The 23,384-nt window shown below is 41.9% G+C and overlaps 1 protein-coding gene across 11 annotated transcripts in view; it reads left to right on the plus strand.

Annotated features, from left to right (window-relative positions):
* KIAA1210 (KIAA1210 ortholog) overlaps positions 1-23,384 on the plus strand; it is a 58,643-nt gene that overhangs the window by 26,161 nt on the left and 9,098 nt on the right. For 8 of the 11 annotated variants that reach the window (XM_039717308.1, XM_039717306.1, XM_039717303.1 and 5 more), the window contains 10 exons: positions 3,114-3,190; positions 8,232-8,400; positions 11,177-11,306; positions 13,762-13,920; positions 14,471-14,536; positions 15,979-16,191; positions 16,672-16,789; positions 17,532-19,127; positions 19,871-20,031; positions 20,494-20,596. In XM_039717308.1, the coding sequence (XP_039573242.1) occupies positions 3,114-3,190; positions 8,232-8,400; positions 11,177-11,306; positions 13,762-13,920; positions 14,471-14,536; positions 15,979-16,191; positions 16,672-16,789; positions 17,532-19,127; positions 19,871-20,031; positions 20,494-20,596 (2,792 nt within the window). Of the gene's footprint in view, positions 1-3,113; positions 3,191-8,231; positions 8,401-11,176; positions 11,307-13,761; positions 13,921-14,470; positions 14,537-15,978; positions 16,192-16,671; positions 16,790-17,531; positions 19,128-19,870; positions 20,032-20,493; positions 20,597-21,322; positions 21,475-23,384 lie in introns of all 11 variants that reach the window. The other 3 variants (XM_039717311.1, XM_039717309.1, XM_039717310.1) reach the window with 3 other exon arrangements.

Consider the following 23,384-nt stretch of genomic DNA (forward strand, 5'->3'; position numbering starts at 1 on the left):
GTGTGGCAGATTCACATCTTGTGTGCTCTGTACCTCTGCAGCAGGAAGTCTGTGCATGTGCAGGGATTGCAAACACCGTTTGAGAGAGGGTTAAGAACATATTAGAAAGCTGTAGACTGGGGAAGTGCACCCAGTGTTCCACACTAAGGAGAAGTGTCCTGCATCCCTCTGCAAGCATCTTCTCCCAGCTGTCCTGAGTATCACAAATACTGCTCTAAAGGACCATTTATTTAACCTGATATTTTTATCACTGAAAATCAATACACAGACAGTATTTGTTTAAAACTTTGTCTCTAGTGGTGTAATGCTCTGGGAGAGCTCACAGGGGGTTAGTGCAGCTGATTGGGCTGGGTGTACATGGTATTGATACATCCTGACACTGTGTCTGTCTGCTGTTATTAAGGCCTGGAAGTGCTGAATGTCTGGAGGTTCGATTGCTTAATGCCTGTGCACTCATGTGTGTTTGTATTGATGGGGTTTTGTCCTCTTTTTCTCATTACACTGACCTCCAGGCTAGGGCTTGTGGCTCAGAACATTTGCCAACTGCTCCCTGTAAAGTACAACTCACTGCCACCAGAATTTGAAGTCTAAATGCCACCTAATTGCTAACTTTCCTCCAGGTATGTCATCAGGTTTTTAATGATGGAACCTCCACTTTGCTGGTGGAATATATACACCACATATTATATGGATTTTTTTTCCTGTAATTCAGCTACTTCACCTGACTCAAAGCTTGAGAAAATCTGTGATGTTCAGTTCACTGGAAAAAGATGATGAGGTCCTAAATGGGGCACCCTTGTAGCTGACACTTGAGCTCCATGTGCCCCAGAGAACTCAACTATAAAATTGAGTTAATGCTGGAGCTGATTTGACTGTGAAGAAGCTGCCTCAGAGCTGAACTGCTTTGCAGCTGAAGCTCTACTTGTATAAGATATACCAGTTGGAAATGTATGCTTGCAGTTACAATAAACACTGCAGTCAAATGTCTTCAAAGGCTGGAAGGATTCTGAGTGAGCAGCTGAGATGACTGAGTTAAATAAATGTTGAGCTGATGCAAACAAAGCTAGATGTGAAAAAATCAACTTTCTCTTGCTTTGGTTTAACTGGAGGTGGGTAAAGCAGAAGTTAGAGGTCTAGATGAGCCAAAATCCAGGTCCACTCAAATTCTGTGAAAAGACTCAAGTCTGGAGACTTGTCAGTTTGTCCCTGTAAATTTGTTGAATGCTTTCTCAATATTTTATTTCAAATGCATTTCCCTTTACCTCAGAAAAATCTAATACAGGGTGCGTGGTGTATAAAGTTGAGAGGAAAAATTGGAACCAAATTTCTTTTTAATATAAAGAAAGAGTCTATAAGAAAGTCTACTGATGACTGCTTTAAAGAAAAGTATGCAGGAAATGCAAACATTTTCATAGATAATTGATGAGACAAGGGGGAGAAAGGATAAAAGTTGAATGGTTATGATCATCCAGAAGGAAACTTAGAAATCTTATTTTTTATTGCTTGTCAATACTGTCTGAGAATTGTTTCTCAGTGCATCTCAGTCAGGAAAGGTGTAATCAGTCCTGGTTGTTGCAATGACTTTTTGTACTGTCTGAGATTTGTTTCAAGAACAACCTCAGTGCCTCTCAGTCAGGAAAGGTGTAATCAGTCCTGGTTGTTGCAATGACTTTTTCATTGGTTTTTAACAAGTTGAAGTGAGATTATTTGGAACTAGATTGTGCTGATGCTCTCCTGTGGCCAGTGCTCACAGGGGATCTGTTTGACTGCACTTTGCTTCTCTTTTATCCCTCCCCAGTTCCTCCCCAGAGTTCAGCAGCTTTACAGTTGCCCTGTCTGTGTGGGCAGTGCAGGGAATGTTTAACTCCATGGCCTCTTGTCACAGGAGCCCTGCCTGTTTCACCTCCCTGAGCTGCTCCTCTCTTTTCTCTGACAGACACCTCTGCCCATGAGTTTGTGCACCTCATCTTTTAAGGCTGTCTGAGATGTGGGCTCATAGAAAGGTCCCAGTGCTTTTGGGCATGACAGATTTTAGAGTACGTGGGTGATGCAGAAGAAATGGAAGAGTTTAGTGGTTGGCCAAATTAGTACAGAATCACAGTCTTGTTTGCTGTTGAGATACTTGACTTGGCTATATTGTTACAGCACTTAAATGTGGAAAATGGTTAGATGTGATCTATGCAGAAAAGAGAGCAGGGTTTGGTTGTAGAGATTCTTACTCTTTGAGTCCTGACAGCATATGGGAACCTCCACTTACATGAAAGTATCCCTGAGGTACCTTCCATAACAAAGGACAGTATTTATGAGCTGCCCTGCTAAACTGTCACCTTTCCATTGTTGCTTGACATTTGTTCTGTAACTCCTGTGGTCTGCTGCTTCATTCCTTTGTCTGTGGCAGACACCCATTTGGAAAATACAAAGTGGAGCCAGTTACCACTGAATGATCTTAAAACTAGGCTGAACTTCTGTTTTCATCAGGGAGGAAGATGATGCCATCAGCTAATTTGGTTGATCAATAGCCCTGCTGGCGATAAGGTTTCAGAGCTTGTGGTTAAAAGCTGATTGCACTGGATCCAAAATAAATTTGATCTATTGGTTTCCACAAATGTAGCATAGCCTGGAATGATGTTTCAGTGCTGATGCTTAACTGGTTTTAATAATGATGACAGACTAGACTGGTGCCTGCTGTGAGGACGCTGTAATGCATGAACCCTGGGCAGCTGAGCACTGACTTCTGTTTTTTACAGCAGTGTGAAGCTGACACTCCCTAGCAAAGGTTCATTATTCTAAGAGTGGGGAGCATTACAGTGTTTGCTGAGCAAGTGTAATGACATCTTTCCTGAAAGCAAGCTTTGATTCTGGTCTCCTACAAGACAGAGGTGCTGGCAGTGATTAGACTGGATTGTTAGTTGTGGCTGGAGAAGTAAGTGTCACTGGAAAATGAAAACTTCTGTGGCCAAAGTGCACAAAAGTGTGCCAGGCATGGTTGTGATAACCATTTGGGCATGTAGTTTTAGAAAGGATTCAGCTGTGTTCTTTCTTCATGCTGTGTGGGACCATGTTCTGCTGGGTGATTGACTAAAATTTAACTGATGCTTTCATCTCTGTTTCAGTGACTGCATAATGGCTACGAGGCCCACAGAGGTCACACAGTCACCTGAAACTGGAGACACAGTCGAAGAGTGCACAGGTAAGCAGCTGTTCTCTGAGTGTACAGCTGATTTGGAAGATTTGTTTTCTTCAATTAATCAGGTCTGTAGTGAGCTGCTTTGCAGTGTTGTTTTTTGGGGGCTTCTTTTGTAGAGTAAAGAAAATTCTGTGTGTCTTTGTCAGCTGTCAGTATTATGGAAAATATGTTTTAATGTGCAATGCTGGAGCAACATATCCTGTTGGAGGATATTCCTTTTGATTCTGACTTGGGTTTTAGAAGCAGGATGTTAGAGCTTGAAGGGCTGATGGTTGTGCCTGTGTTGATGGATCCTGCAGAGGTGGGAGCTGAGCCTGTTAACAATCCCCTGTCTGTGGGAGCTGTATCAGTACCCCCAGCAGCCTCTCTCTTTCTCTGCAGCCATTTGTTACTTATTTAATCTGGTTTGATGCAAACAGTGTGAGGGGATGGAATAATAGTTAAGAAATTAAAATATCATACTTATGCCAGAGACTTGTCTACATGAAAGGAGATCCCCTTTGCCAGTTTGAATATGAGGAATAGCATCATGTCTGAAGCATCTCTGGAGAAGTGGCTGTCACAACATTTGATTTTTTCTCTCTTTTCTTTGGCTAATGTTTTGCAATCGTCTTAAATGTTTGTGTTTTAAAGGTCATCTTGCTTTATCCTTTAGAAATATATTTGCCACTATCAAAATATTGTTAGAAGAGATAAGCAAATTGCAAAGAGACTGTTAGTTGAACTCTGCTTGGCAGATGGATAGAGGTGAAGAAAGTGTAATGATAGATGCTCAGCACTCCTGGTTTCCTACATTTATAATCTGGTTTGTCACACAGTCTGGTGCTATCCCAGCAATCTGGTAACCTTGTTTGAAGCCAATGCCTGAAAATATTGTACTCACGTTCACTAGAAGATTCAGAAAAGAGGTCAAATTCTGACCTGGGTGATAGGAAAAGCAGGACATGATCTGAAGTGTTGCCTCTAAATCCACCAGGAATATTTCTGACCCTAAATGAACAAAATTTTAAATAGTTAAAGGCTGCTGTGCTGTTGCCAAGGAGTTCAGGAGACACTTGGCTGGACCTGGACAAAGCCATTTCAGAATCTTCTGTTTACTTCCAAAGGTAATGAAGGATTGTTTCACCTCTCCCTCTTCATAATTAGCTCACGATGTAAAGGCTCTGGGAGGGTAAAATCCCCACCCTTCACAGTCCAGTCAGTCAGACTGATTTCTTGAGGTTTGCTTTGTTGTCTGTAGTGCAAGGCTTCCAATGCATGCTACTCCTTTTTTTTTTTGTGGCAGGAACCAGGTTGCTGTCCAAAAACTGTTAGCACCCAGCGTTGGTGATACTGAATTCCATGATTTTATTGTCTGACTGCCAATATCTGGTAATTTTATGAAGCTACAATCATGACACTTTCTGAGGATCTTGTCTGTGGGTTGGGGTTTTTCCCAGGTGTTTTTAATGTTGAAAATATCTAGTCCTTGGATTTGAGGGAAACAGAAGATACAAAATACTTCCTGAATGCACCCTAGGAAGTCAGAGACCATAGAAGATCCCCAGATGAATAGTTTAATTTGAATGTGATCATTGACATCCCTAATCAGATGTTCCCTATGTTTTTTGCAGTTTCAATTTTTGCATTGGAAGAAGCAACCTTTTATTTTCTGTCTTGTTATAAGGAATAACTATTCAAAGAGCAGAAAGTCCTGAGTTAAATCTCTGTGTACAGGAGACACAATGGAATAGGCAGTACACATACAGTAAAAAATACAGAATTCACAAACTTTACAGAGAAAGGAAAATGCTTTCAAAGAGCAGAAAGTCCTGAGTTAATTCTCTCTGTGTACAGGAGACACAATGGAATAGGCAGTACACATACAGTAAAAAATACAGAATTCACAAACTTTACAGAGAAAGGAAAATGCTTATTCTTGCTTCTTTTCTGTTGTAGTTGGCTAAAACATAGCATAAGCAACTAATTTTTGGGAAGGCTTTTCCTTTTTAGGGCAGTAACCTAGGAATTTAGTGTTTTATTTTTAATGCCGTAAAACAAGATTTGCAACCATAAGATTTCAAAAATCACCAGTGGATGAAGGAGAAATAGGCATAGTTGTTTGAACTTGTATTTTTGTTATGCCATGATTTTTTTTCCGTTTCTTGTATTTTATTAGTTCAAGTATCATTGAGGATTCTACCAATTTATTGTCATGTTGGGCTGTTTCACAGTGCACTGAGATGCAGGCACCTTTAGCTTAAAGGTGGCATCCTTTTCATGGTGTGCAAAGCCAGAGCACAGCTGTTCCAGCAGGAAGCAAACAAGAGCATTGTCCTTCTGAGCCATGTCTCTTTTGCTAAGTGCTCCCTCACAGATCAGTCCCACAGTTTCCATCCGCATCCAGCACTAAGTGCCCATTAGTGATTTGATCTTTTTTTACATAATAATATGGCAAGTGCCAGTCTCTGGAAGTGCAGGGAAACTTACTGTCTTCTCATTCATCTGAGGCAGCTGAATGTTTGCAGCTGAGCAGAGCATGGTTGAAGAGGAGTTATTGCTGGAGGGGATGTACCCCACACAGCAGCAATAAATTAGAGTCTAGAGGAGGCACTGAAGTGCCTGATGTGTCTGCATCAGATCCCCTCTGTTGCACAATGGTGCAAGTGTTGTCCCATGCCAGCTGGGGATTGCTCACTGGCAGTGTTTGGAAATTCTTTTCTGTAGCCTCCATTCTACAGTTAGCACCACTTCTGATCTAGACAAGTATTTGGAGCAGTACCTTGGCAAGGTTTGCTTTTGTGGCAAGACTTATGTCTGCTTCTCCCAAACATCCTTAGGAGCACTTGCTATTGTGTGGTGGGCTTTTTGGAGCGGATTTTGGTTCACTTTGGGTTGGTTTTTTTTTTTTTAACTCTCCTGGTTCTCTGGAAATACCAGCATTAATTAAGCTCATCAATATTTCACTTTGGGTTTTGTTTTTTTTTTAAACTCTCCTGGTTCTCTGGAAATACCAGCATCTAATTAAGCTCATCAATAATGCCTGCACTGGAATCCAGCTTGCTTTCTGTCTGTACAGCTGACAGTTCACCAGTGTACATGGCCAATGTACATGTCCTTGTTCCTCATTTAGATAGCTTTTGAGTTGCAGAGCCCTTTGCCTGTCTCAAAGTTTGCCATTTCATTCTTTGAGTCATTGACTATGTTAGCAGTCATTGCACAATTGATAATTTTGGGGAACTGTTTTCATTAAACTCATTAAGCTTTTGTTTTGCCTGTCTAAGATAAACCAGATCAGCTTTGACAAGTTTCCTGGAAGAATACCACACACACTGTCTGGTTGCTGATAGAAAGACAGGAATGGTCAGGATGTGTTTCCAAAGGCTCTGAAGCACACTCACCACGCTTGTTTTACTGGGGAGGCTCAGTGTGCTGGCTGTGTGACCTGTCTTCTCCTGCCACTTCTTGCTACAGCTGCAGCATGAACCTCATTGAGCCCTCTGGGAGCCTTACCAAACCCCAAACCCTTGGGATGAGCTCTGTTGGCTGGGCCACAGCAATACAACCTGTGTGTTTTCTGTGGCTGCCTCATTCACTCATTGCCTGATAAGCAGCAGTGGAAGATAACAAAGCCTTCCAGTGACAAACCCTCCCTAAGAGCAGCCACGTCCCGTTGTTGTTGTGGGACTGCAGTGAGAGCTCACCTTCCATGGTTTGAAAGATGCTTTGGTGTGAGAAGCAGCCCAGGTCACTTGGAGAGCAGCTGCAGGTCTGGGGGCTCTGCCAGGGGCAGCCGTGTCACCAGGCCCTGGGGACATCATGCCACCTCCTTGTGTGTCCTGACACGTGGTGCTGGCACTGCGCTGAGGAGCAGGGGGAGACAGGGGGAGTAGATCTCAGTGTCATTGTTTGTTTCTCAAAGTGGCCACTGTGTGATGCAGCTGTGTGGTGGCAGTTTCAGCCCAGATAAGGCCCCTGGCAGAGATCCCTGCACGCACAGGGCACACGTTGAGACACAGCATCACCAACTAAATCATTGCTGGGAGAAGACAATAATTGTCTTGAGATAATGCCCTGCTTATGAAGGAATCCTCCAGCTGTGGGCATGTATTGTGCCAACTGCTGTAAAGTGTTAATTGAACAATGAAGCTGGCTCAGATATGCAATGATGTTATTGCTCTGAGTATGTATTTGAGTCAATCACAGGGGTCTTAGTACAATAGTTTGGCCCAAACCACTCAAAGTGACCCCTCAGTGTAAGGGTCAGGGGCAAAATGCAGGACTTGTGTGCTGAAAGAAAATATACATAAGAATGTTGAAGCATCTTAGCTATTATTAAAAGATCAGTGATGTTTCATGGTGGTTTGGGTTTTTTTTTTTGTTTGTTTTGTTCTTTTCATATTTTCATTTGGACTATGGAAAATCTGAAACCAAATTAACAGTTTTCCAATGGTGTTCTTAGGGCTGTTCTATTTGGGGCTTTCCTGCACGACAATGTCTTAATTTAAGTTTGCTTCTGTGTCCCTGGAGAAGATGTCGATTTTATTTTGGGACAGTTGTTTAATGTGGAAACAGATATTTTGGTTTGTAGTTTATTAATTCTTTATCCAGTTTCAGTATTTTTGCCAACATTGAATGTCCTTCAGGTGTTGTCTCCTTAGAGCACTGAACAAAGAGTAAGCAGAACTAAACCAAACTAAGTGAAGAACATTCATACCTAAAGACATTGACAGCAATTTTTATTGAAAATACACCAAACATGATCACTGTTCAGTTGTAGACAGATACATTCTCTATATAAAGTTTATTTTTGTATAGACTGGAACCTAGGTAGGCACCACTATTGTCAGCTTAGTGCCAGTGTTTCTTTATAGGAACCAAATGTAAGAATTGAAGCTTCACCTTTCACTGGGCTCCAGCACTGAATTATTTACAAAGGAGCTGACTGAAACTGAATGGGCTGCTCCGGCTTTGAGGCTTCCTCCAGAATTTAAGAGATAACATTACCCAAGCTAGGCAACACCACTAACTTTCATAAATTTTCTTTTTTTTTTTCATGTTGCAGGAAAGAAAAAATCCAAATTTCAGACTTTCAAGAACTTCTTTGCCAAGAAGAAAAGGAAAGAACCTCCACCTCCCAGGGGAGAGAGTAATTTAAAACCTTGCCAGTCCAGCAGCGATGTCAGCATCGCTGTGCTCAACACTGCTGCACTTCATTCACCGAGGGAGGCTGGGTAAGCTGGCAGGGAAGGAAAATAAATAAAAGTGGACCTCTCGCAGCAGTAGGATGAAAGCATGAGCTGGCCCTTTGGGAGCAGCCTCTGTCCAAATTTGTGCAAAACAAGCCCTAATGCTGATGAAGGAATTCCAGGAATTTCCTCTTTCTTTGCTGGTGCTTGGAGAGTCAGCCTGGGAAGGAGAGGGAGAGCAGGGGTGCTCCAAGCTCTTGGTCTGAGACTGCAGATAGCCCAGATTGCTTTGATTGTTTTTAGCGTTTGAAATCTGTCTAGGAGGGTCTGATCAGCAGCAACCTTACACGAAGAGGATGGTGGCTGAGTACTGCTAGTACAGAGAAGACGTGTGAGGCTGTGTGGGTGTTTGTCAGCATCACTGATGCCCTCTGTCGTGGCTGCAGTAAAGAGAAAAGTATTTCTGGTATATTATCAGTGCGTGATCGCTTCTTTAACTTTCTTACCTGGCCCTTTAGGCGCAGATAACAGCTGAAGGGTCCTGTTTTTGTGTCAGCCATCCTTGCAGGGCTGTGTGTGTGAGGTTTGCAAGCCCATGGGAGCATTTCTGAGCTCCTTGAACGGTGTTAGTGCACAAGGATGTCCTTTTCTCAGGCAGTGATACGAGCTGTCAGCTTGCACTGCAAACACTGCTTCACTAATAATCTTTAGACCATCAAACTACACAACTACTGCCCTTAGAGTCCCATCATTTCCTCTGGCTTGGTGGGAAGCTTGAATTTCGATACACAGGAATGAACTGAGCACTTGTATGGGGAAATCAGTGTGGGCAGGCATTGGCTGAAACATCTGGCCTTTAGTTAGTGCATCTTCAGCTTCAGCAGAAATATACATATACATATAAATATACTGCCTGGAATTACAGAGGAATGTAGATTTGCACATAAAAGACTGATCTGTACTAAAGCTGCAGTTAATTCTATATTTAATCCTGTGCTTTTTTTGGTGACTGCCAGAAGAAAATACAGTAATTCTCTTGCCAACACATCTGATACATATTCAGAGAGAGAAAGAAAGACAGAGATCTTGTATTGGCAGTCTCAAGAACAAGGAGACCTCAGCCCTTATGGGTAAAGAATTCCCCAGATGGAAAGGCAAATACATCCTAATGTACACACATTCTTTGCAATAAATAAAATATGCCAGCTAATACTGAACATACATTGCAGTAAATAAAAGCTGCATGACTGTTTTTCCTAATGCAGTAAAATTGTGTCTTGCCCATATGGAATATCTCTCATGCTGAAAAGGACTATAAAATCAAACACAAAAGGATGGGATGGCTTCATTAATGAAGAAATAAGGCAAGTGCCTTGCTTGTGTGTAGAGCTGCTGTCCTGTAGACTAACAGAGCTAATAACCATGATATATAATGGGAGGAAGCACAAACTCTGACCTGTGCTGTGAGAAAAACAGCTCTGATTGCCTTCAACACAACATAAACTTACAGAAAATTTATTTTGCCCTGCTGTGGGGCTGTGTATAGGTGTAGACTGACTGACTACACCTTTGGGGCAACAGAAGGGTTAGCCCAGCAGCTAGGGGAGGGGTCTCTGGAGGTGTAAAGAAGGGGGATGCAGGAGGAAAAAGGGGTTTTGTTTGGGGTTTTTTATGTAGTGCATTTACTTAATGAATGTTCACAGTCTTTCTCGGCTTTCTTCTAAATAAAGAGAGAATCTGTGGTTAGGCAAATAGCAGAGACCTCTTCTATTTTACTTCCTTGCAGAAGAGCTTTTACATGCTGAGTTTGTCTTGTCAGAATTGTGTTCCTAATCATCCTCTGCTCCCCAGAGTCAAACTTTCAGAAGCAAAGCATTGCCTGTGTAGCATCTGAGCCAAGGAATCCTTGTAATTTGTATTTGTTAATAGTCTGCTGGCCAACAATGAGAAAATATTCTGTGATGCTTTCCAGTTTAAGACTAGGATGAAATCCTGGTAGAGGCTATCCTTGTTGTCTTTGGACAAAGTAATGTACAAATAGCACCTGCCTGTGCTGGTGGAACTTGGTTAATAAATGATTTGGAGCCTTCCTTGTTGAGCCACTCGGGTGCAAAATTTGGTCTGCATAAATTAATAGCCCAAGCCCAATCAATCTCAGTTAATTACAACTCAGTTAACAGCTGCTGTGGGAACTCATCATGGCTTCACTGGGCTGAACAGCCAATGAGCACAGAAATAGAGCAGGAATGTCTCACCTAGGCACTTTAACCTGGCCATTGATAGGTCTGTAACTCTAGCCATGGACACTTGTCCCATCTACATTTTTTAAACACTTGGGATCTGATCATATTTAGGATATGGGTGAATGCAACTGGTTTTATTGCTGGACATGAGAAGATTCGACATCTGACACACACCAGGCTGCAAAAGCTGTATCCTGAATGTCTCATGTTAGCCACACTGCCACCAAAGGAGGGCAGGGGACTCCTGTTGTCCCTTTCTGCACCTTTCTGAGGGTGGTTTGCATCCACCTACCTCCTAACATGGGACCTAATCACACTGGACTCCCTCTCCAGGCAACAAACTGACCTGTGTGTTCAATGCAGATGCTGAGTGCATTGCAAAGGGACATCTGCATTTGATCAAATGTGTTTTTCCTCTCTTCTGAGTTTAAAAGAAACAAAGAGTGACTGTCTTAAACATGCACAAATCTGAAGTGAAGCATGATGCATCCCACTGTGGCCTCTTTATCACCCTCTGCCCTGGTGTGGGGAATGTACCCAGTGCTCTGACCACTCATCCTTCCTTCCTTCCATTCCAGGCCCAAGGGCAGCATGGGAAACAAAGCCTTGTCCCATGACAGTGTCTTCATTTTTGAGTCTGCACCAGGAAATGTGACAGGTGACGGCTTGTCTCAGGAAAACATACCTGGAAGGGTGAAAACTTTACAGGTGAGAGCACCATCCCCCCATCAGTAGTGCTGCTTTTTGTCAGCTGTCTCCCAGGAAAGTCTGTTGCTTGATTCCTTTTGCTGTGTGCCTTAGGATTTTGCTGACTGAAGTGCCTAAAGCCAAATTTGCTACTTTTGGATCTACTCTGCCTCTTGGAAGCTGAATTTTTGAACAGACCTGGTGCTTTGAGCCTTGCCCAGGTCTCTTAGTGTGTGATGTGAATCCAGTTCATGAACTCTTGGAAACTTTCTTTATTAAGTGTGTCCTCTTCCAATGGGATTTATGTTCTTTACTTCATAGCTACTGCTTTTGGGTTAAGGCCATTTATTTATACTGCAGTGTGTCCTTTAACTGTTATTATTTAAATATTATTTGTGTTACTCTTTTTGGCAGTTCTGGCTCAGATGTTTTCACTATACATGGTAGTGCCAGTGGCTGTGTAAGTGTGTGGGATGATGGATATGTCAGGATGCTCTGACAGCTTTATTTATATAATTATTCTTTTGATTTCTGTCAGCAAAAGACACTGTATTCTGCTGGGTCATTTCCTTTTTCCAAGGAAATACTGAACCCTCCTTGACAGCTCCCTTATGAACTGTTGATTATATTAATTGCATGTCACTAACTGCCCAGCTTGGAATACTCAGATAAAAGTTTAAGGTTTTTCCAGAGACTGAATACAAATGGTTGATAAAGGAGCCAAAGGTCATTGAAATTCCTCCTTTGCTCAGTGTGAGCTTCATGTTGCAAAAGACAATTGAGTCACATGTTAAGTAATAGAAGATGCACAGAGGGACTTGTTCCTCTCTAAGGCTGCAACACGGGCAAAGCTATTTTTGTATAACTAAAGGAGTAGCGGAAGAAAACATGTTTGTATATTACAGAACATTGTTAGGGGGAAAAAGCTCTTTTCATGCTGTTTGCAGTCCACTGTGCGCTCTCCCCATCCATCATCCTCCACAGTAATGTAATACTGCCAGCACTATTTTTGTAGCTCTGACAGACAGGCTTTTTCTGTGAGCTTGACTCTTGTCAGAATAAAAGCCAAGCACTAATAAAAGCAGTTACTTTCTTAGCAATGTAAATTAACTTCCACCAGTAGAAGACAGAATGCAAATTCAGTTTCCCCCACACCACTTTTCTGTCTGCATGTAATAAATTTAATAAATCTAAGACAGGAAGTTGTGAAAAGAGACCAAAGCAAAATTGACTTTCTGTCTTTTCCTTCCCATTAAGTGCGCACTTATATTGCATGCCTTGTGCTGCCCACATATCACAGCATTGCAATATATTGCCCATAAATTGCAAAAGGAAGCTGTTTGAACTGGGGTCTGGTGTTCCAGACATCGTGCTACCCTGTGTGGCAGCTAGATCTATAGGAATTACATTGCAAATGAACCTTGCTGAATAAGAATTGCAGCTTTTTAGGTCTATTTTACAGAGGTGTAAATGACTGCATAGATTGCAGGAAAACACAAAACTAGGCTTAAAATTACCCAATATGGTTTAATAAGCAAAAAAACAAACAAAAAAAAAAAAAACAAACCAGAAAAAGTAAGTCTGGATGTTTATCTTTGGAATATTCTGTTGAGATGTTTTCAGTTGAAGGACAAAGTTTGTGTTCAGACCTTGTTTCTATTCCAGCTTTGTCACAGCTGACAGACTTAAGCCAAGAATTTTAGTAATGGTGTTTCCTGAGATCTGAACATTTTTAGTTTGAGGGAACATCTGGCTGCTTGTGAGTTTGAAGACTTTGTTGTATTTTTCTAGGGTCAGGGCCGGCCAGAGCATTCTTTTGTGCAATCCTGGAAAAGAATCCCCAACTCCTTTACAAACCAAGTTGTTCCTGGCTGCTGTTACCATTCTTGCTGTAGACATGACCAGGATGTGATGGTGGGGGAAATTAACAAGCAATTAATTAGGGTGGACCAGAAATGAAATTAATTTGGTATTGTATAAAAATTGTGACTCAGCTTGCTTGTGTGGGAGAGGGTTGTAACAAGCTCTCAAATTTGGAAGGGCTTTGTGAGGGAAAGGTGACTACATAAACCTGGGATTGGGAATGCTGACTGACAATACTTTGTGTGACTAAATACCTAAATTTATGTGACTAAATAGTTAAATCTAGAATTTTGAAAGTTTTAAATTTAAATTGAGTTAAACTGTAGTAAATTTTCTGGAATGGTGAGATTCCTGTCTTCTTTTGTTAAATAACTGAATAAAACCGATTTTCATTTTTAATTTTAATTTTATACCAACACCAGTTTTAATGATGGATCCTTGATGAATGCAGCTGGATAAAATTTTATTAATGGCTCTTTTCTATAAATTGTTACTTCAAGTTTTTCTGTTAACTAGAAGATCCTGTATATTTAATAGGAGCATGTGGGTCACAATGTCCAGAACATCTTTTAATTGTACCAATGAAAGTTTATATTCTATATTTCAACCACAGCTTCAGCTGCAGCAGAATGTCAAACTTGGATCACCTCCTCTTGTTATAACTGGGAAAAAACTGGAAGATGCAGGTGCTGTTTCTGAAGATGATGGCTTACCTAGAAGCCCTCCTGAAATTTCAACCCTTCATGAAGTTCTGACAGATTCACCAAACAAGGTATAATTGACCATCTGTACAGAAAAGAGAAAATCTGCCTAGGGAAGGGGAAGACCATTTTGTTTGTTTGTACATGATGGTACAGATCAGTTAGAACCAGAAGAAATTACCTAGATGGATTGTGGACTTTTCACTCAGAGGTATACCTAGAAATTGACCCTGCAAATACCCTTTCTGGGTGCAATTTCCATGCTTGTCTGTAGACCAGGACTCTGACCTCTATCATTAGCAAATGCATGATTTCAGATTTCAGTGAACTTGTGAGAATTTGTAAATGTGATGATTTGAAAATAGTGACCCAAAATAACTTTATAAAATATACTGCCTCCTATGGTCAGCCTTCCTGGAACTTCCCAATGCAGGAGAAATCTCCCCTGCTTTACGTTTGATGCCAATGAAGAAATTAAACCTACTGTGTAAGGCAGGGACCAGTGACCCTTCCTTTCTTTTTCCTCTTGTGTGTTCTCATAATTAGCACTGGATATCCAGCTCAAGGTAATTCAGTGTGATACTTCCCTTGACTTACCCTCTTCCTCATTTTGTCCCACAGTCCTCCAACCCTGTTCAGCGTCATAGCTCTTTGAGTTTAGGCGGAACAGACAGTGAAGATGAACAGGTAAATAGCTCCTTTTCCCACTAATAAACTTCCCTGAGATGGCATATGTGGAGTCTGTATGGAGCCAGTACAGTAATTTTGTTTTTTAAAATTTATTCTGGGTACAGTGTATCCTAGGAAACAATTCTTTAAGAGTCCGGAGTGAGGCAAATGATACTTAAAATGTACCTCTCAGGGTTTTCAATAGAAAAATAAAGTCAGGCATAAATCTATTGGTAAGTGGGTTGTATGAACAGCACAGAGGCAGCTCTATGACAGAGTATGAATCTATAAAGTTACACAAAACATTGGACCAGGCAAAGCACTTCAATTCTGCTCCCATGTCCCAGGGCCCCCTTACCAAATAATCACAGCTTCCCATCAGCAGTGGCTTGTGAGCAGTGCCCCAGATCTCTCTTATCATGGGAAATGATTGCAGGACCAGCCTTTCCTGATGGCAGGTATTCCACAGGAAAGGGTGTGTTTTAATTTGCAATTTTCTTTGGATGATAAATGACCATGAGAAGCAGCAGGTTCTGCTCTCAACACAGTCCTTGATCAGATTGGAAAAATTTGCAGAGGTCATACTTTTTGATGCACCTTGACAGTTTTCGTAGATGAGATGTGAAGATGTTTTCATGATTCTTAAAATTTCAGCAGTATATATATTTGAAATGCTGTGTTATGTCCTAAGCTTAAACAAAACTAAACTGCAAATGCCAGGCACAGTGCAATGGCTGAGTGTCACCCAGCTTTATGAATGAAGCTTGTTTGGCACATCTGGGACATTTTGCAAGTGTTCCAGCAAGTTTGGTCTGCATTTCAAAACAGCAGCAAAACCACTCAAACTTCATGTTTAGGGGGCTTTTGTACAAACATTTCTGCAAACCCTTTATTTTGATTGCACTATCCTAGGTTACTGCTGCTAGGTTATTGCTGTGAGGATGAGATTCATCACTGTCTGGAAGATGGTTCTGATATTCTGAAAATAATTTGATTTTCCTGGAAGTAGATATTGAAAGAGAAAAGCGGCTGTGGCAGCTTTCTTAGGGATAACAAGGAGCAAGCATCCGTGCTATTTCTGTGGCTTTTAAATAATGTATTTCTGCGGTGGGTCACGTTACTGGGGTGAGAGGCAGCCGTACAAACGGCAGCAGTGTCTCCTGCTGGTGTGTGCATCAACTGCAGAGGGGTTTGCAGAGGAGAGCTGGGGTGGGGACGGGCTGAGCCTCTCCCTGGGCACAGACAGGTATTTCTCCTTCTGTGTTATGTACAGCTGAACACACAGAACCGAGCAATCTCTCTGCAGAGATGGCTTTAGCCATGCATTTTAAAATGAGGATTTATGGCCGAAACTACAGCCATTTAAAGCTTCTGAAATGGAATGAGCTAACAAAGGAAATGTTCCAGAGATGTGGGGAAGTAAAGCAAAATACATACAGCATTGTGTTTCTGTTTTACAGATACCTTCTGGAGCTTCCTCCAGGCCCATCAGTCCTTTATCCTCTGCCACTCAGGGGACCCCCATCTCACGAGGCAGCAGCTTCCTTCCTGTCGATTTTACCACCCCTGCCAGTCCCCTTGGCTGCCTGGACACCTCAGCAGCCAGGCACAGGATTGCCATCAACCCTCGGAAACAGAGAGGCTTTACCAACAAGCATCAGCTGCTCCTCCAGGTGGGTGTTTCCTGCAGAAGAATCACTGGGCAGGAGGAAATTACTGTGAGTTTTTAATTATTGTTTTAAATATTTTAATTTCTTTTTTCTTTCCTATCCACGTTTACATCCTTCATTGGAAGAATGGAAAACACCTCTTTTGCACCAACCAACCAAACAAAAAAGACTCTGGAAACTTCAGTGTCATGGAAACTGAAGAAAAATGCAATTTTTGGTTTTCATTATTTAGCCAAAAATTGTGGGTTATGCTTCATTTGTAAAAACACTTCTGGTGTTTGAAAAGCTGAATGTCAGTTTTAAAGAGGCCTATGTCTATTTTTACAAATCCAGTTCTTAACTGGAATAGTACATTTCTCACAGTGTTGGTAAATTACAGGAGGGAGGTTTTGTTTCTATGATTTGAGTATTCATAGAAATGCATGTGTATAAACTACAATTTTTGTGCATGATTCTTTAATTAAAGCATCTTCACTTCTTTAGGTGGAACAGCTGGAAAATGAAACTTGTCTTCCTGCAACTCCAGAAAGGAAGGGAAATTCAATAGATTTACTTGAGAGTGACAAACATAAAAGCGATTGGGAAGGTAAAGAAGACACAGGTATTGCTACTTTGGGTGCTTGAACTCTTCTGCATAACACCGACAGGACCTGTTTGAATTGTTAGTCCTTCCAAACTAGGCATCTTTTGGTTCTATAACATAAAACCAATCCTGCTGAATTGCTGTGATGGAAAAAGTCAAGTACACTCAACAAAATGATGCTGATGGTGAACTTTGAGGGCAGCACTAAAAAAACCCAAGAGCTGAAAGCACCATATTCAGAAGCACATGTCCTACACAGCTGGCTGGACCTCAGTGTGTGAAACTGAGTTCCTTGACACTCAGGAAAACCTTAACCACAGCATTATATCTTGTGTGTGTCAGGTAGCTTTGATTGGCTTCTGTTTACTGGATCTTCATTTGCCACTCACCCAGAGAGAATTTTCCCAGTCATTGTAGATGGCTGTTCTAGGCACAGATGCAGAAATGTCTAGAGAAATTTGGCCAGTAGTCTTACAGCTAAGGGTATGCGCAGGAAACAACTAAACAGCAACTCATGTGTACACCTGAAACAGACAGCAATTTTCAGTCACTCCCTGGATTAGGTACGTTCAAACTAAAATTTATTAGTCTCTCACTTGGACTGTCCATTTCTAAATAGTCTCTGAACAAGCTTATTTATCAGTCAGCAGTGCCCAGACATGGGGCATTCCTGTTAAAGGAGTGCACTCTCTGGGATGCATACAGATGGTGTTTGAATTGTAACCTTTACGTGCACACTCTTTTCCTCTGTTTAATATAGGATTATCAGCCCAGGTGGGACACTGTGCAAAGGGAGGTGATTTTAAGGAGACACCAGCTGTAAAAACTCCCACTGATGCTGCCTCTGAACCCTGTGATTCCACACCTGTGGCAGAAGACCCCTGTGCTTTGCTGCAAGGGGATGGGTGCCTGCCTGCTGTGGGCCGTCACAAAGGAGCCACACTTCTCCTGAGGCCTGAGCCTTCCCCAGTGAGCCTGCAAGAACACCACAGTGCAAGAGTGCTGTACCCTGCAGAGGGGTCTGCTGAGGAATCAAAAACACATCCTCAAAGGACCAGTGCTGAAGTACCTGCACTTCCAGAGCTGCAGCAACTTGAAGGAGAAGCTGCTGGGTCTCCAGACGTACCAGCAGCTGACTTGTTTAGCAGTGGTGTGGAAACAGTGGGCATGGATGTATTTCCAGATGTTGCACCAAGTTCCTCAGTAAATTCTGTGGATCCAAACATTAAAGCCCAGGAAAAGGGGGATCCACTGTTTAGTGGAAAGGAAGAACTCTGCTTTGGTGCTACTGGGAATCACTCCAGCCATGCTGTCTCAGATACTGCACTGAGCACTCCACGAGCTGCAGCAGCTGTCTCAGAGTCTTGTTCTGACATCAAGACAGTGGCTGATTTGAGGTCTGAAAAGAGTTCAGTAGCAAAAAATGACAAAGAAACTTGTGAAATTATGGAATTTCAGTTATCCAAGGATGGTGTAGAAAAAAAAATAGACACTGCTGCATCTGTCTCAGAAGCAGTTTGTGTGGTACCTTGCAGTCAATTGGAAGTATGTTTTAAAGCAGAAATTGTTCCTGTTTCAAAGGGTAACCAAGGCAGTCAAAAGGCCAACACATCATGCATTTCTGAAAAACTTTCCATTGGGTATCTTGCCTCTTCAAGTCTGGCTGGCTTGAAGAGTAATATATCTTCTGATGCTGACAGTAAGGAGCACCAGGTAAGCACTACAGCTTCTCACAGAAAAACAGCAGAAGGCAGTCAATCATCAGATGAAAATGTAAAAAGTCCACTGAAGACTGCTTCTGCTAAACCAGTCAGATTTACCATTGCACCAGCATGGCAAAGATCTCTCTCAGGGGGTTCAAATTCAAAGGAAGATTCCTACTCCAGAAGTTCTCCAACATCCCCCATAAGACCAGAGTTCTTTGAAGGAATGACAAAAGAACCCGCACGATTTGATGCAATTATGCAGGAATCAGCAAAAACCAATGCAGATAGATTTGATCGAGATTGTAAGGACAGAGATCTGCACTTGAATTCTTTTATGGAGTGGGCTGACCATGAAACACAAAACTTTGAGAGCCCATTTGGGGTCCGACTAAGAAGAACATCATCTTTACTAAAATACCAGACTGAAAGCCATGTAGAGCCTCCAAAGCTGATCCCCTCAGCTGCTCCAGTTGCTTCTTCTGCTTCAGTCAAGGAGGATCAGAAACTGATGGGCACTGGGAAGCCATCTCCAAGCCTTCCTGTCAACACAAAATCAGTTGTTAAAAAACCAGATCTCCTAGAAGACAAAAATCCTACCAAGGCAAGATCAGAAGAAGTGGCAAAGAAGCAAAATGGCTATAAACCTTCAGGTATTTATGCTGTATTTATATCCAAATTTTGTAGAAAGCTGTGATCATGTACTGAGCCTTGGCAGAGTGGCACAAAAAAAGAATTAAAAATAATCTTGGCTAAGAACCAAATTCAGCCTTGAGGTCATCACCACTATAATTAATTGGCTTGATGATTTGGCCAGTCAAGAGAATTCCTGGCTTATCTTAATGAAGGGTGTGTTCTAGCAAGAAGAACAACAGAGTAATAGCTTAAATGCCTCTGAAAATATTCTGGTATGAGGTATTTGGAATTTCAACACAGATTTTTAAAACTTGCTGCAGTTTTAGTTAAAAATTCAGACTGCAGCTGCTCAAACCTTAACTAGGAGTTGCATTAGGTGAGATTATTTTTTTAACAATTATTTAAAATATTTTAAAAGTGACAAGGAAGCCTGTATTTTATTGCCTACATAAAAAAAACCTTACTGTAGTACTCATTTAATCTGCCATGGATGGATGTTGTTTCAAAGGCAAAATCCAGTTCACAGTGATATCAGTGGGACATCTACCATTGACTTAGACAGAAGCACAGTTGAGTCAAAAACTGGAGAATAAACAGAAAAAAAAGTTATTGCTAAGGACAAAATCATCAGGGAAGGTAATTTTATCTCCACTATGTTCAAAGGCCATTACAGATGCTGAAGGATTTAAAATGTGAAGCACTAGCTTTAGGCTGACTTGACCTAAATCCCTTCTTAACTTCAAAAATGCTTATTTTGTAGAAAAAGTCTCTCCATATTTGGAAACTGCTTCCTCTGAACCAGCTTGGGTCTCCATGGCAAAGCTGAAACAAAAGGGTTTCCAGGACCATCCTCTTGCCAAAGAACATAAAGATGAAGACAAAGCTTTCACCAAAGTGGATCAGGGGGAGGTAGAGTGCCAGGTAATGTTGCATGGGTGTGAATCCTGCCCCAGGTCACCGGGGCACTTCTGCAAACTGTTCAATATTGTCTTCATGGCAGGTGTGTTCTGAGCACTACTCAAAGAGAGCTTTGCAGGCCAGGCCTCCAAAACACTGAGACAGACAAGTGAGGCAAGCAAGCAAATGCCTGGGACTGGACTGTCACAGGGATTCATTTCACAGCTGGATTTTCCTAATGTTTCTTTGCACTGCTCAAACCTGAACCTTTCAGAGCTTTCTTATTGCCCAGGGCATATTTATGTAGCTGCTTTGAGTTGCATTAGCTTCCTCCCTGCCTTCTCCCTCCCGCCTACAGGATGTTCCCAACCATCCTTGCCTGGCTTTGCTGCCTTTCCACAGGCAGGTGTGAGAGGTTTTCAGGGTAAGTTTTGTGAGTGCCCATGGCTGGCAGTCAGTTGCATTCTTTTTTCTCTCCTCACACAGCAGCCAGGGATGTGTGCTAGTGAGGACACGCTGAAGAAGAACATGCCTTCCAGCTCTCAGGACAGGAAAACACAAATGAAGACTGGTGTGTCTGCAGCAGCAGGTATTCTTTTTCTTTACATAGTGGCTACAGTTTGCACCAGTAAGTGGTGTGGGTGGCAGGGGATGGGGGAAGAGACACACCATTTTTATAATCAGCACACTTTATATAAGGCCTATTCAGACCATGGTTTTTGTATAAGTCAACATAATGGCTTGTTTGCTCAGCAGAGAAAGCAAGTGAGGAACTCTTATCTCCACTGCCAGTTCATGAAATGGCATATAAACAGTCTGGTGATTTATTACTGGCCAAGATCAGTACTAAAGAATAGCAGTTGAAGTTGGAGAGTGTCCAGAAGAGAGCAGCAAAAAAGGTCAGGTCTTCTAGATCTCCAGTCAGCCAGGAAATGCTGATAGGAGTAGAGTTGTTTAGTCTAGAAAAGACAACTAAATTCTCTGCAGAGGGCAAGACTACTCTTTATGGCCAGCATGAACTTAAAATGCACCAGGGGATGTTTAGCTTAGATGTTAGGAAATACTTTTTAACAATAAGAGCAGTGAGGTGCAGAAGAGCGTGGCTTGCATATGGAGAGTGTGCAGTTTCCATGGCCGGATGTGTTGAATAGATAAACATGTATCAAGAATAATTTATGTAGAGTCAGTTTCACCCTCAGGTGAACACGGAGGCTGGGTGGCCCCTCTCCTGAACACTTAGCAATGTTTCTCTGTATTAAAGATGCAGGGGAAGAGTGTGACTCACTTGGTGACTCACATTATTACCTCTTCCAAGGCTTCTGCTGGGCTGCAGCTTCTCCCTCCCTGCTTACCCAGCGTGGTGCCAAGCCTCAGTGCCACGCTCCAGCTAGACTCAGAGAAGCCAGTCCTTCAGCTGTGAAAGCATACTGTGCTAGCTGAAAGCTATTGATTGCAGATCCTGCCTAGGTAGGTAAGAAATGCACCCCTGTGCCAGACCTGTGGCATTTCCATTGCAGATTCCTGCAGCTGACACAGGAAGAAATGCTGTCTGGAAAGAGCCCATGCACCTGGCCCCTTTCTTTCCCTGTGTAATCCAGCAGCAACCAGAGCTGTTGTACTAGAGGTATTTGGCAGTACCTCTGTGCTGCTCCCTGTAGTAGTTATTGCTAGAGCTGTTAGCCATTTCTGAATCTACAGGCTCTACAAAATTAGCTTTCTCCCTTACCACAGCAGGTGACTGGCTCAGGGTGTTTGCACCAACACAGAAGCTCTGATGTTGGTTGCAGCTAATTTTGTGTGTGTGTGTATGTGTGATTAAAATACCACACCTTCTAAAAAGGATTCTGCTACAGCCCTGCCTTGTCTTGTGGTTTTAGGTGCAAAGTGAGAGATGGAACATAAACAGGCTGATTTTTGCTCAGATGAGGTCTTCCTTTGAAAGGCTGACTGGATTTCTGTACATTGCATCATCCTAAGCTTGGAAGCCCAGCCGCCTTTGGTCAAAATTCAGAACTTCACAAATTGCTCTCCACTCGTCTTTGTGGTGCTTACAGCAGAATTACAAGTTTTTGTGGGTCACCTCTTCCCCAGAATTGGCCTGGTTTCCTGACATCCAGTGACTGTTTCCTTGTCTCCAGAGGTAGCATTTATAGGCATATTCTGGTGTCCCACGACTTGAGCATCACTAAGAGCTCTGACTAGTGCTGGTGTTTAAGGAAAACACTGCTCTTCTGCTGCTCAGAAAGCCAGGCCCTATTGTTTAGGAAATGTTCAGCACTATCTGCACATGAGTAGGAAATTTGGAATCCCAAATGTAAACTCTTCTCTTCCCTGATTTGGTTCCCATTAGCCCAACCAGGGCTTTGTCTAGTTGAAAGTGCTGGTGGTAGAAAGGATGTAGAGTTAATATCCAGAGGAGTTACTTATTTGGATTGTTGTGCTTATTACAAAGAAGGTTCTCTCCCAAAATGGGAAAATTAATTTTCAAAATCAAAATTTCAGTAACACTTGAATTCCTACCTCATCTTAGATACTTGTGAAAATTTCTTGTGTATGTAGAGCTGCAGCCTGTTCAATGGACAGTATCCTGCCTCCAGTATTCTTAAGTATAGTTTGCCTCCTGCAAGAACTATCAACCAGCCAGAACTTTTAAAAGACCAGAGACTTCCTGAGTGAAAATGGGAACTGCTTTAGCTCTGCTCATGGAGTGTGACTAATGGAGCTGATGGATATTTTCAATTAATATCAGTGCAAGCAAGATCAAGCTTCTTTTACTTAACATGGCTTAGACATTAATTTTGAAAAATTAATTTAAACAAGGTGAATGGAGCAGGCCTTTTCTAAATAGGAACTCAAAGCCATCAAAGAAGAATTATCTGTGTTCCTTCATCCTTTGTGGGTATGACAGGCCTCTGTTAGGCTGCATCAAGAACACCTAGTACCATCAAAATCCTACCACCATAGCTTCCAAGTGAAAGTACATAAAGCAGCGGTTTGATTCCTACCTGGTATTTAATAATATTGCTGCAGCAATGTTTGTGTTGGCAGTGAAGACTAAAAGAAATCTTTAAGTCTTCTCAGTATTGGAAAACATAAACTTTTAGCTCCACAGCAAGCCTGGGGTAATCCTTATCCTGCAGCTATTTTGTTTCTGCTTTCCTGCATACTCAGAAGTCTTATTCCTAGATTTTCTTTGCTCTCACAGAGCATAATTAGCCTGTGGAGCTCCTTGCTGTGCAGTTTAATAGAAATCAAGAGTTTGAAAAATTAAGAGATTAATTAACCAAGAATCTGAATTAGATATAATAGTCTGTAGTCTTCACATGCTTGAAGAATTTTGAAAAATGTCCTTCATTTATCTGGGTTTAGACACTTGC

The sequence above is a fragment of the Passer montanus genome, unplaced genomic scaffold (assembly GCF_014805655.1).
Source record: "Passer montanus isolate IOZ18808 unplaced genomic scaffold, ASM1480565v1 scaffold38, whole genome shotgun sequence".
NCBI classification, from domain to species: Eukaryota; Metazoa; Chordata; class Aves; order Passeriformes; family Passeridae; genus Passer; species Passer montanus.